General features: G+C 49.8%; 1 protein-coding gene across 2 annotated transcripts in view; it reads right to left on the bottom strand.

The window, feature by feature from the left end:
- Positions 1-10,592: 10,592 nt before the first annotated feature.
- Positions 10,593-14,219, bottom strand: part of CDC42BPB (CDC42 binding protein kinase beta) — a 99,792-nt gene continuing 96,165 nt past the window's right edge. For both annotated transcript variants that reach the window (XM_028100503.2, XM_088024433.1), the window contains exon 37: positions 10,593-11,881. In XM_028100503.2, coding sequence (XP_027956304.1) covers positions 11,750-11,881 — 132 coding nt within the window. In that variant the 3' untranslated portion in view covers positions 10,593-11,749. The remainder of the gene's footprint in view (positions 11,882-14,219) is intronic.

Raw genomic sequence — 14,219 nt, 5'->3', positions numbered from 1 at the left:
TGTATCTTGTATCTTTCCATTTATTTATGTTGTCTTCAATTTATTTTATCAATGTTGTATTGGTTTTAGAGTACAGTTTTCACCTCTTTGGTTAATGTCTTCCTGGGTATTTTATTCTTCAATTATAAATGGGATTATTTTCTTAATTTCTCTTTCTGCTAATTTGTTATTACCATATAAAAACACAACAGATTTCTTTATATTAATTGTGTATCCTGCAACTTTACTGAATTTATTCTAATAATATTTTGGTGGAATCTTTACAGTTTTCTGTATATATCACGTGTTTTCTCTCTGTATTATCATGTCATCTAACGATAGTGATCTTTTGCTTCTTTATCATTTTGGATGCCTTTTATTCCCTTTTCTTGTTTGATTGCTGTGGCTAGGAATTCCAGTACTGTGTTGAATAAAAGTGGTGAGTTGATATTCTTGTTTTGTTCCAGATCTTAGAAGAAAAACTTTGAGCTTTTCATCAGTTTTATGTTAGCTGTGGGTTTTTCATATAAGGCCTTTATTAGGTTAAGTATGTTCCTTCTATTACCTACTTTGTTGAGAGTTTTTATCATGAATAGATGTTGAATTTTGTCAAATGCTTTTTCTGCATCTATTGAGATGATCATATCACTTTTATTCTTAATTTTGTTAATGTGGTATATCACATCGATTGGGCAGATTTTGAATCATCTTTGCATCCCTGGGATAAATCCTACTTGATCATGGTGAATGATCCTTTTAATGTATTATTGAATTCAGTTTGCTGATACTTTGTCAAGCATTTTTGTATCTATGTTCATCAGAGTTATTGACCCGTAATTTCTTTCTTTCTTTCTTTCTTTTTTTTTTTTTTTGTAGTATCTTTTCCTTGTTTTGGTATCACAACAACGCTGGCTATTTTTTGGAACAGTTTGAGAAGAATAGGTATTAACTCTTTCACATGTTTGGTGGAATTCATCTGTGAAGCTATCTGGTCCTGGACTTTTGGGGAGTTTTTTTTTTTATTATTATGAATTCAATTTCATTACTTAAAATCAGTATGTTCAGATTTTCTCTTTCTTCCTAATTCAATCTTGGAAGATTTTATGTTTCTAGGAATTTACCCATTTCTTCTAGGTTGTTCAATTTGTTGGCACATAATTTTTCATAGCAGTCTCCTGTAATCCTTTATAGTTCTGTGGCGTTGGTTGTAACTTCTCTTTCATTTCCAATTATATTTATTTGAGTTCTCTTTTTTTCTTGATGAGTTGTGCTAATGGCTGACCAATTTTATCTTTTCAAAGAACGGGCTCTGTGTTTCATTAATCTTTTCTATTGTTTAAGCCTCTATTTCATTTATTTCTGCTCTGATGTTTATTACTTCCTTCCTTCTACTAACTTTGGGCTTAGTTTGTTCTTTTTCTAGTTCCTGTAAGTGTAAGGTTATATTGTTTGAGATTTTTCTTATTTCTTGAGGTAGGTCTTTATTGCTATAAATTTCCCTCTGAGAACTGCTTTTGCTGTGTCCCACAGATTTTGGAGCATTGTGTTTTCATTTTTATTTTTCTTCAAGGCGTTTTTAAATTTCCTCTGATTTCTTCATTGACCCACTGGTTGTTCAGTAGCACATTGTTTAATCTCTACATATTTGTAAGTTTTCCTATAACTGATCTCTAGTTTCATACCATTGTGGTTAGAAAAGATGCTTGGTATGATTTTAACCTTCTTAAACTTATTGAGACTTGTTTTGTGGCCTAACATGTGGTCTATCCTGGAGGACATCCCATGTGCACTTGAGAAGAATGTGTATTCTGCTGTTTTGGGATGGAATCTTCTGTATAGGTCTGTGAAGTCCATCTGGTCTAATGTGTGACTGCAGGTCAATGTCTCCTTACTGCTTTTCTGTCTGGATGATCTATCCATTGATGTAAGTGAGGTATTAAAGTGCCCTACTATTATCATATTGCTGTCAGTTTCAAACTTTGTGTGTGTTAATAATTACTTCGTGTATTTAGGTGCTCCTTTGTTGGGTGCATAAATAATGCCAAGTGTTCTATCCTTTTGCTGGCTTGGTCCCTTTATCATTACGCAACACACTTCTTGGCCTTTGCTCTAGCCTTTGCCTTCCAAACTATTTTGTCTGATGGGAGCATTGTTACCCCAGCGGTCTTTTGGGTTTTTTGTTGTTGTTGTTGTTTCCATTTGCACGCGATGTCTTTTTCCATCCCTTCACTTTCAGTCTGTGTGTGTCTTAGGTCTGAAGTGAGTCTCTTGTAGGCAGCATTTGGATGGGTCTTATTTTTTGTTTTTTTTAATCCTTCAGTTTTTTTTTTTTTTTGATTGGAGCATTTAGTTCTTTTACATTTAAAGTAATTACTGATAGGTGTGTACTTACTGCCATTTCATTAATTGTTTCCTGGTTGTTTTTGTAGTTCTTCTCTGTTCTTCTCTCGCTCGCTTACCCTGTGATTTGATGACTTTCTTTAGTGTTGTTTAGATTCATTTCTCTTTAGTTTTTGTGTATCTATTATTATTACTTATTGTATTTATTTACTTATTTTCATTTTAGCTTTTATTTATTTATTACTATTTTTGTGTATATAATATAGGTTTTTGGTTTGTGATTACCATGAGGTTCATATTTAACAACCTGTGTATATAGCCTTTGTTTTTAAAGATTTTATTTATTCATTTGACAGAGAGACAGCGAGAGAGGGAACACAAGCAGGGGGAGTGGGAGAGGGAGAAGCAGGCTTCCCCACGGAGCAGGGAGCCCGATGCGGGGCTCGATCCCAGGACCTTGGGATCACGACCTGAGCCGAAGGCAGACGCTTAACGTCTGAGCCCCCCAGGCGCCCCTATAGCCTTCTGTTTTAATAGATCTTTTTTTTTTTTTTTAAGATTTTATTTATTCATTCATGAGAGACAGAGAGAGAGAGAGAGAGGCAGAGGGAGAAGCAGGCTCCCAAGGAGCAGGGAGCCCGATGCGGGACTCGATCCCAGGACCCTGGGATCATGACCTGAGCCGAAGGCAGACGCTCAACCATCTGAGCCACCCAGGCGCCCAAGCCTTCTGTTTTAAGTAGGTGGTTGTTTAAGGTTCAAATCCATTCCCAAAGCACTACATTTCATCTCCCCCGTTTTATGTTTTTGATGTTCTATTACATCTTTTTATTTAGCATATACCTCAAGTGATTATTGTAGATTTAGTTGATTTTACTACTTTTGTTTCTTAACCCTTATACTGACTTTTTTTTTTTTTTAAAGTTTTATTTATTTAAGTAATCTCTACACCCAACATGGGGCTCGAACTCATGATGAAGAGTCACATGCTCTACTGAGTGAGCTAGCCAGGTGCCCCCGAGTGCCTTTAGTTTTGCTTGTCTGGGGACGTCTTTATCTCTCCTTCAATCCTGTATATTAACTTTGCCAGGTAGAGAGTATCCTTGGTTGTGTTTTTTTTCTTTCAGCACTTTGAATATATGAATATTGAATATATACACCACTGACTCTGGCCAGCAAAGTTTCTGCCGAAAAATCCACTGATAGTCTTAAAGGAGTTCCCTTATACATAACTAATTGCTCTTCTTTTGCTGCTTAGCATTCTCTCTGTATCTTTAATTTTTGACATTTTAATTATAATGTGTCTTGGTGTGGATCTCTTTGGGTTCATGTTGTTTGGGGCTCTCTGTGCCTTCTGGTCTTGATGTCTGTTACCTTCCCCAGGTTAATGAAGTTTTCAACTATTATTTCTTGAAATAAGTTTTCTGCCCCTTTCTCTCTCTTCTTCTGGGACCCCTGTAATATGGGTGGTAGTCTACAGTATCTTGATGTTGTCCCAGAAGTCCCTTAAGCTCTTATTTCTTTTAATTCCTTTTTCTTTTTGTTCTTCATTTTGGGTGGTTCCCACCACCCTGTCATCTCCATCTCTGATTTGTTCTTCTGTATCCTCTAATCTGTTGTTTAGTCCCTCTGGTGTATTTTCTATTTCTGTTTTCATATTCTTCAATTCTGCTTTCTTACATTTTCTATCTCTCTCTCTTTTAAAAGATTTTATTTGAGAGAGGAGGAGAGAGCAAGCGCAAGCATCAGGGGCAGAGGGAGAAGCAGGCTCCCCACTGAGCAGGGGGCACGACGCGGGGCTCGATCCCAGGACCCTGGGATCATGACCTGAGCTGAGGCCAGACACTTAACCGACTGAGCCACCCAGGCGCCCCACATTTTCTGTCTCTTTGTTGAAGTCTGCACCGTTTCATCCATTCTCCTCCTGAGTTCAGTAAGCAACTTTATGACCATTGCTTTGAACTCTGTCGGGCTGATTGGTTATCTCCGTTTCATTCAGTTATTTTTTCTCAGGCTTTGTCTTGTTATTTTGTCTGGAATATACTCCTGTGTCCGTTCGTCTGGCCTGACTCTGTTTCTTTGTATCAGGTAGTTCAGTTACTTCTCCCAGTGTTCGAGGCTTATGCAGGAAATGTCCTGTGGGGCCAAGAAGGGCAATCCCTCCAGGCCGCCGGTGCCAGGTCCTCCAGGGGTGCCCCTTATGGGGGCCGCAGCAGCTGCGGGCGTGCGGGTGGGCAGGGGCGGCACCCGGTCCGGCTGGCCGGGACTCCCCGCCCGGGCTGGGTTATCATCCGTCATCTGTGAGGCCTCGACAAAGCCCAGGGTTGTGCAGACCCTCAGGGGCGTGCACCCTGTTGTTAGCAGTCTAGAGGCAGGATTTCAAAATGGCACTAGCCAGCGCTGGGGTCCACAGGGCAGAATGGGCTAGAAAGAAATGGCTGCTCCCCGTGTCTCCGTCCCCGGGGAGATGCCCAGCTCTCTCCTCTCTCTCCGGCAGGCACTCCAAGATTAACGAGTACATGTCTACCTATGGTACATCCATTTTTTATATGGTGTTTTTGCACTGGTTTCCGAGTCAAGTGAGTCTGTGCATTAAGCTTTAAGGGTGGATGTTCCTTCTCCTACAGTTCGGTAGTTTTCCTGGACATTATTCCCTGTTAGTTTTTGAAGCCAGGTGTTTTGGGAGCTCGTCTGGATCTGGGGTGCCTGACGTGGAGCTCAAAGCTCTCGCTCCTCAGGGAGAACTTCCAGACCTGTGAGATCCTCTCCACTGTGGGGTGCCGGCCCCGGAGTGTGGTTTTTCCTTAGAGACACCGCCTCTCTGCCTCCCACCCGTCTCCGTGCTGCCCCGTGTGGTGGGGGCTCTGTTCACCCAGTGTCGAGGTCCCCCCACGGGGAATTCTTCTGAATATAGGTGTAGATTGTTGTGTCTGTGGGATGAGGCGAGCTCAGGACGGTACTATGCTGCCATCTTGAACTTTCTTCTTTCGATGTTTGCCATTTGCACCCCTCAAATGGGACCTTCGGTAACCATGACAAACCTGCATTGGTTAGAGGCGTTTCCTGTAAATGAGCGGAGTCAGAAGGGGATCTCTCAGCAGCGGTGAGGGGTGTTGTCCAAGAGGGGGGAGCGCGGTGGCGGGGAGAAGGTGACTGCGGCGAGAAGTTCTGGGAGGGGGGTTGGGAAGAGGGTTTCGGAGGAGGGAGGCGACAGGCCGGAGGGTGGGGGTGTTCAGGAGGGCCTCTACTGCACGGGGCACGGGGACGGCCACGGGGGTCCCAAGACTGTGTCCTCGTTGCCCTTAGCCCAAAGGGTGGTGGCGGGAATGGCTCACTTCGGGGTGGGTACTTGAAGGCGTTCCCTTCCCCCTCACATATAAAAAAGAAAAAGGGGAGCAGATAATGAGGATGTCCAAGGGCAGGAGGCCCCATTAAGCTTTTCTTTAAGGCCCCAAAGGTTATGTCATCCCGATTTTCCCAAATAATGGGGTCAGATTTGTTGGCTTCTTTAGAAAACATGTAAGGTTGGGCCACAAGAGAGAAGTTCAAAATCCAATTCCACAGCCAGCTAAGTCTGAGAAAACCTTGTAATTGGTGCATAGTTTTAGGTTTGGGATGTGCAGGAAACTACAAAGTGCACGTGCTTCTAAGTGAGGCCTTGTTCCAAGATCAGGTGCCCTAAATATTGAACCTGAGTTTGAGCAAACTGCAATTTTTTCTTGAAGACTTTATGTTCTTTTTTAAGATTTTATTTACTTATTTGACAGAGAGAGACACAGCGAGAGAGGGAACACAAGCAGGGGGAGTGGGGGAGGGAGAAGCAGGCTTCCCGCCGAGCAGGGAGCCCGATGCGGGGCTCGATCCCAGGACCCCGGGATCACGACCTGAGCCGAAGGCAGACGCTTAACGACTGAGCCACCCAGGCGCCCCAACTTTATGTTCTTTTAAGGCTAAAAGTATCAACAGAGGGCTGCTGGCCTCCCGTGGAGAGGCTTGGGAACGGGGGCAGAGAAGAGCCTCCAGGACACCTCGTGTCCCCTAAGTCAGCTTGTAAGGTCTGGGAGAACCCCGGGCCGTGACTGCCCAGGGAGAGCGGAGATCCCGGCCGGCCACAGCCATGGAGACGCGGATCGCAGCGAGACACTTGCTGTCAGCAGAGACGGAGGCTGACCGAGTGGGGCGATCGGGAACCACAGTGGGCTGGCGAGGGATCACAGTGGTGTTCATGGCTGGGAGTTCCTGCACGAACCTCCTCCCTCCTCGGCCATTGGGTTTTCTCACAGGTAGAACAGGGGTGTTGCAGGCGCTAGCGCAGGGGACAGTGAGGCCCTGAGCCTCCAGCATTCTGTTATCATCCTGACACCCTGCAGAGTCTCTTTATTCGTAGGGTATCGGTCCGTTCTGGGGAGAGGCTTTGAGGGGTCTGCTTGGATCTTGATGGGAGGTGTGCTGTGGATTCTGCCAGTATCGGCTGAGGGTTTTGCCCATAAGGGGGTGGTAGTTGATCCAGCAGGGGCCATGTGGCTGGTGGCCTCAGACTTAGCCGCAGGGCTGGCCGAGACGGAGAAAGAAAAGATGTGGAAGGATCGCTTGATCCACCTAGTGGGCTATTTGGATTGCTGCTGTCAAATTCTAGAATTATTTACCCCTTTCGGAGAAATTCCAGCATATTTCTCAAAGAAATTTGGGCCCAGTAAGGGAATAGGGGCTGAAGAACTAGGGAGAAAGGGTGGACATCTCCTAGGGGGCCCAGGCAAGAGGGAAGAGGTTCACAGACAGGACCTTGTTGAGGTTTACTAGAGACCCCCACTACTTGAACAGTTTTGGTACTGAGGCGGGGCTCCTGATGGGAGCGGGGTTGAGCACTCAGCGTAGCTCTTGTGTCAAGCAGGACAGAGAGAGACTCATTCCCAGGCTGCAGAGTGGTAGACGGGGAGCCCGGGAAAAGCCCCTGCAGTTCCTCGGAGCCCCAGCACTGGGGGGTGGGAAGGACTGGCAGGGCTGGGTAGAGGGTTGAAGGTGGCTGGAGCTCTTCCGTGTCCAACAGTCTTTTTTCCAGTGGCCGGGCTTTTTACAATATTGTAAAAGATGAGGGTTTTGGTTCTGGTTTTGTTTAGGGACCTCCATTTGTTGGAGTTGGAAATTATGGATCTTAGAGGTCTTGGTTTTAGTTGAATCATCTAGGGCACCGGCGAGCTGGCTTGCTACATAAACTAGATCTAGAGTGGACAAGTTTCCCATTCTGGTCCTTTTAACTAGAAGATCCACCCAGTAATGAACTGGAAGAGCCACCCAATAACGAACACAGAGTTCAAGGCTACCTGGGTGGAATCGACATCCAGAGGAAGACCAAGCAACGTGTAGTGGATCTTAACAGTTATGAACAGGTTCACAGGTGTTTAACACGCAAGCCTGAATTTCGTGCCAACCAACAGGCTTAGGAGAAGCTTCAGTAATTGTTCTGGAGGTTTTCTAGTGAGTACCCAGGCTTCCTAGTCTGTTTCTCTAAATCCCTTCTAGGATCTTCCCACAGGGCCAGTTTCAGCTGACATTGGGCCTGACCCTCACCAACAAGCATGTGACCTGACTGACCTGCCTCTGAGTAACTACGTTAAGTGCCTCGGCGAGTCTGTAGGATCCTGAGTCCTAATTCAGCTTTAGCCCACCAGGGAACGTAAGAAATTAAGGGTTTAGCCCTTCAATCCTCAGAGGGCTTAACTTTAGAGGGGTAGGTTCTGATAGGAGCAGGGGAGAGAGTGGGGAGAGATTTGGCAGAAGGGGAAGTTCAGAGAGGACTGGAATAAAGGGGGCTGGGGGGGGCCTTGGAGGCAGGCGTGGGCACGAGATGATGGGCACACCTGCAGACAAGGCAGCTGCGAGGGGAAACCGAGGCCTCAGAAGCCATTCTGACTTCATTCGGTTGTCTTCTTCCTTGGTCAATTTATTTAGTAACAGTATGTTGTGAAGTGGTGATTCTAGAGTCCTGAACAAGTTTGGAAGCCTCCAGGTATCGACTTAAAGTAGATATTCCATTTGCTTTGTTTAAATTTAGAGCCGTGGTCGTCTAATTTGATTTTGAGAAAAGTAACTTTGGGGAGACCTGGAGTTTCCCTTAATGACTACTGAAGCTCTAAATTACCTTTACCTAAGTTTGCCCATTTAGTGAAAAATGTGCATGAGGAAGGATCATGGTTTTAAACATCAAGCTGGCCCGGGTTCCAGAAGGAGGACCCTCCTGACAAGACTTAGTGATTTGGATCCTGTACTTTTAGCTTAAAAGCTCAGAAAAACAAGTATGCATCAAAAGGACAAAGCCTTTCAACAGATCCCGAGGAAAGCTGGAGAGCTCACTAGGCAGACAGCAGAGCCGGGATCCAGGGCACACCCGCCCTCCAACTCCGGGGCAGGGAGAGGCAGAGTGCCCAGGAGATCCCTTGCTCACCAGCCTCCCAGGTTGTGGGGGGGGGGGGTCTTCTCTGGATCCTGCATTTGACACCAGGTAACGTCAACCTCGCAGATGGAACAGCCGGTCATTTCAGCAGAAGGCTGGGTTCACTCTGGGACGGCAGAGGACTTGCATGGCCGGATGTTCCGACTGTGGCAAAGCCACAGGCAGGCGAGTCTGGAGACCACAGGAGGAACGGGAGGAGGGAGGAAAAGGAGGGAGTCGGGAGAGGCCGTTGGCAATGAGTGTCCGTGGGGGGAAAGTGAGAATTCAGGGCGCTGCCGGTTTCTCACTGGCCGGCTGTTTCCAGGAGAAACTCCTGCTGCTGGTCTAGTCCAGGAGGCTGCTTCCCGTGGGAGGGAGGACAGGCGGGTGAGGCGAGAGAGCTGCCCGGCCGGCTGCGGGCTCTGTGAGCACAGCATCCTTTACTCAGGCTCACGCTGCCCAGGCCCGGGCTGAGCGCCTGCGTGTCTGTCGGAGACCCGGACGCCGAGGCGCCAGCCCCTCTGCGGCCCGCACGCCCACACCGACGGCGTGTCCTTCCGGGCGGGCGGAGGGTCTGGTGTCCACCGCTGCGAGGCCCGGCCCCTTCCAAGGGGCGCTTTGGCCCCGGCGGCGGCGGCGCGAAGGCCAGCCACACGGCTGTGCGCGGGACAGCGTGTCCGAGGGCTCTGCCCCCGCGGCCGTGCGCGGCGTCCCCCGCCCCCCCAGCCCTGGGCCAGGACCCAGACGCGCCTGGGCGGCGGGTGGTGTCGGCCGTCGAGTTCCCGTGGGCAGCAGCTGAGCGCAGTGGGGACCGTCGCGCTGGCCGCGCGCGGAGCCGACCTCCGCTGGGGGCCGAGATCCGGCTCGGTCTCGGCCCCGCACAGCTGCTCACCCAGCCCGGGCCCTGCTCCCGTCAGTTCTCCCAGCCCATGCGATTTCACTTGGGTCTCTGACGCTCCACCGGTGCCTCGCGTGGTCCCTGCTGCTCGGACACCGGCCCCTTTCAGGGACAGGTGGGAGGACGGCCGTCTGTGCCCTGTGTCGGGGGTGCGGGGCGGGGGAGGGGGCGTGCCGAGGCGAGGGGAGCAGATGGGAGGGGGGCTGTGCTCCGCGGGGCCGAGGTAGGGGGCACAGAGTGGCAGTGGCCCATCCCCGAGCATCCCCCGCCCCGGGCTGGGCGGTCTGCTCTGAACTTGGTCGTCGCCTCACAGCACCGGCTCAGGCAGGGGCTGTCACTGGCCCCGTGTGACCAAGAACATGCTGGGGGTCTCGGGGCAAATATAGCCCAACCCAGCACAGCGCAGCGCTGGGGGGGAAGTTTGGCCATCGGCGTTCCGCTGGCTCCTGGTGACTCCCCATCCCGCCCTGTGGGGCCGCGGAAGGGCCGGCGTGCTTGTGTGTGGACAGGGCACCCCCTGCTGCTGCAGGCAGCCCCCCCAGACGGGCGCCCAGAATTGCAGGGTCTCATGGGCACCCCCTGGCCCTGCCCTGCCCGGGCCCCTAAGGCTCCTACTTCTCTCAGGTTGAAATTCTAACCCCACTGCTGTGGCTGGCTACCTGGAGGCCTGGCAGGAGCACTTGGCCAGGGGGCCCCTTTCTCCCCCCAGTGGCCCAAGCCCAACCCTGCCTACTGTGTCCGGGGGTCCCCCCAGGAGGAACCCCATCATAGACTTGGAGGGCCGCAGTCCTACTCTGGAAACCAGCTCCTGCCACATGGAGACAGGTGTTTTTGCAGGACCCCCCCACCCCCACCCCAGTGACGAAGAGCAGTGTCTGCAGGCACCAAGACATGCACAGGGTGACAAGTCATCACATTCAGACAAACCACTGAGAGCTTTAAAACTGCTGTCTTCTGCTTTATTGGCAGGTAAATTGTTCAAAAATGTTCTCACGATTCAATAATTACAAAGACTCAGACTTACATTAAAAAAGTAAAAACCAGAACCCCCAGCAGGTGCCAGCCCCAGCAGAAGGCCCAGGGGGGCGGTGGGCAGCAGGTGCTGGGTGTGCGACACGCACAGGCAGGCCGTGGTGCCCACGTCACTCGGTGCCGACTCCAGGTAAGTGCATGTCTTCAACAGCGTCGCCAAGAACGCCAACCAGCGGGAGAGCAGGGAGGAGCCTGTCCTGGGCCGAAGACAAGCGCGGTCTGCTGGCCAGTTAATCCTAAGCCTTTCACGGGACAGGCCACAAACCTGATTACTCAACACAGCAGCAAGGAAGGGGGAGAGTAAATCCACGGACAGAGCCAATGTGCAGGAGTGTGTCGGGCGAGTCTACGTGATGCATTCAGGCACTAATCACAGGGCTCCATGCAGGGGCGGGGTGGGGCGGGCAGGGGCGCTGGCCTCCTCACCCCCGGCAGGCCCCGGGCCGGCGGCAGCCGAGCGGGCGCGTGGACTTCACAGTACTGAGACAGGTGACACTTGACGGCTGTGACCGGGAGCAGACTCTCACACACACACACGGGGCCCCGGGCAGGGGTGGCTCGGGGGCCTCTGGCCATGGCTACAAGTTCAGGGGAAGGTCTGCAGCTGAACACAATGGCGAAGTGAAGAAAAAGGCAACCTCCGCTTTCCTGTCTTTAAGATTCTAGTGACACTGGGACTGAAACACAACTTCCTACGATTCTCCTAAGGTCCTAGGGCACAGGCTCGACACGGAGGCTGCGTCCGAGCTGCATGGGACACCGGCGCCCGCAGGGCCCCACGCGCCTTCGCAGCTGCTTCCGGGCGGGGGAGGCTAGGTGCTGGTCCTTCATGTGCAAACGGAACGGTGCTGTCCCACAGCGTGCGGATGAGCGGATCGGGCCTACCACCACCAACCATGCGGCATAAAACTGATCATTATTATAATAAAGATTTTTCTTTATCTCCATATCTACAAATTGAGTCTACATTTCCTTGGACAACACTGGAGGGTCAGCTCAGTCTTGGCACTGGACTGGAGGCCACGCCCAGCGCCCTGGCCCCGTGCTGGTGAGGCGGGAGGCCGGTGGCTTCAGGCATCGTAGGCTGGCTGCTCCAGGCCTTCAAGGGGGAGCTGGCTCCTATGCGGTGAGTTGGGGCTGGGGGGGCCACTGGGGTTGGAGCTGTTCGATGGAGTCGAGTGTTTGGTCGAATCGGAGTCAGGCTGTTAACACAAGGAGGGGGAGAGCGTAAGAACCAACTGCCCTGGGCCGGTGGAGGCTACGTGCGGCCAGCCAGACGCGGGCATTTGGGGAAAGATGGGGCAGCTACTGTCTCCTTTCTGGTTAGGACAACACTCTCTACGAGCATTTCACAAGGTCCTTGAGCTTGCAGGTGAAGAGATCACAAACCGAAGCCCAACCCGAAAGCCACAAATACCTCAGTAATTTTAGTTACAAGAAGGAACGAGCAACCCCACGGTGAAGAAACCAGACAAAGCAGCCTTTCACGATAAAGTTTCTCAACATGACAGAGGGCGTCCATGAAAACCCCACAGCTCACTTCGTACTGAATGGTGCAAGTCACAACTTTCCCGCTAGGACGAGGCACCAACGAGGATGTGCGCTCTCACCACTGCTGTTCAACACTGTACTGAAGTTCAATACTGGAATAAATTTAACCGAAGAGGTGAAACATCTGGACACAAACTAGAGAACATTGCTGATAGAAATTAAAGATGGCCTAAATAGAACATCTCACGTTCGTGGATTGGAAGACCAAACATCATTAAGACGGCAATACTCCCCCTCCCCAAAGCAATCCACAGACTCAATGCCAGCCCTACTGAAATTCCAATGGCTCTTTTTTCCAGAAATGGGAAACGGAAATCCTCAAATTCATATGGAATTGCAAGGGGCCCAGAGTAGTCAACACTATTGAGAAAACTGGGAGGAATCACACTTCCCAAGCTTACTCCTTCAAAGGTACTAAAAAGCAACAGTACTGCAAACAGCACGGTGTGCATTAGTCCAGAGACCAGTGAAACAGAACCGAGAGCTGGGAAATAAATCTATACTACCACGGTCAACTGGTTTTGGACAAGGGTGCCAAGACTATTCAACAAGGGAAAGTACTGCTGGATATCCACATGTGGAAGAGTTAAGTGGGATCTCCACCTTACGACACACGGAAAAATAACTCAGATCAATCGCCTAAATATGAAAGTTAAAACCATAAACTCTCCAAAAAAACAAGAACAAATCTTCATGACTTTGGATTCAGCAATGAATTCTTAGATATGACCTCAAAAGCACAACCAACAAAAGAAAAAAAGTTGGATATCACCCAAATTAGAAGTATCAAAGGACACGGTCAAGAAGGTGAAAACACAACCCACAAAACGGGAGGAGATACTTGCACCTCGCATCAGGGTCAGTACCCGAGACGACATAATGTACTCTTCAACCCAGTAACAAAAGACAACTCAACTTACAAAAACGGACAAATGACTAGACATTTCTCCAAAGGTACAGAAGTCACCAACAAGCACAGGAAAATGATGCTTGACATCACCAGTCATTAGGGAAATGCAAGTCAAAACCACAACGAGGTCCGGTACTTCACACCCACCAGGACGGCTATTAAAACAAAAGGAAAGGGAGAGTAAGCGCTGACAAGGACACGGAGAAATTGTCACCTGCACAATTTGCTGGGGGGAGTGTGAAATGGTACAGCTGTCGTGGAAAACAATTTGATGGTTCCTCAAGAAGTTAACCATATTCCACGGCTAGGTACATACCCAGACGTGAGGACAGGCGCTCACGCGAATGTGGGTGCGCACACGTCCATCTCCGCACAGAGCTCCGTCCAGCCCCACCCCCAGGCCCGCCAAGGGATAAGGGGGGCATAAAATGTGGTACCTCTGTACAATGGAGTATTTGGCAACAGAAAAGAACCTACTGTTACCTGCTACAATGTGAATGAATCTTGGAGACTTTATGCTAAGTGAAATAGGCCAGACACAAAAGGCCACTTGGAACGTCCGTGACAGGTAAATCCAGAGACAGAACAAAGATCTGGCGTTGCCACGGGCTGGGGGAAGGGAGGAATGGGAGAAACTGGTGGGGGGGGGGGCCTCTGCAGTGATGGAAATACTTTCATCTTTAGCTGGGGGTTGCACAACTCCGTGAATTTACTAAACAGCCACTGAACTGTTCACTTTACAATGGCGTGAACTCCACTTACATTCTTTCAAGAGTGTGAACACACCAGATCAGTGCAGGACAAACGGGTGCTCTGTGCCTCAGAATGTACGTCCTCTGTGTGGTACTCCAGCCTGGGACTTATAACCTGAACCCCGAGACAAGGGAATGTTGTTGGAAAGACGGAGGACCTGCTCCAGGGGCAAGGAGCCCGAAGTGATGTGGTGAGACCGGAGGCTGGGGAAACAGAAGGAAGTGTGCCAGGCAAGTGCGGACCACTGCCGGTGGCACCGTGGTCACATGGGACGAGAACCCTATCCCTGCTCTTGGGGCAAGGGGCCTGGTCTGGCCCACCTACCG

This window comes from Eumetopias jubatus, unplaced genomic scaffold (assembly GCF_037043125.1).
Source record: "Eumetopias jubatus isolate StellerSeaLion01/CBP00866 unplaced genomic scaffold, mEumJub1_p1.0 scaffold_7, whole genome shotgun sequence".
Taxonomy (NCBI): Eukaryota; Metazoa; Chordata; class Mammalia; order Carnivora; family Otariidae; genus Eumetopias; species Eumetopias jubatus.
Note: the sequence above shows the minus strand (reverse complement) of the source record. Positions and strands in the feature narration are given on the sequence as shown.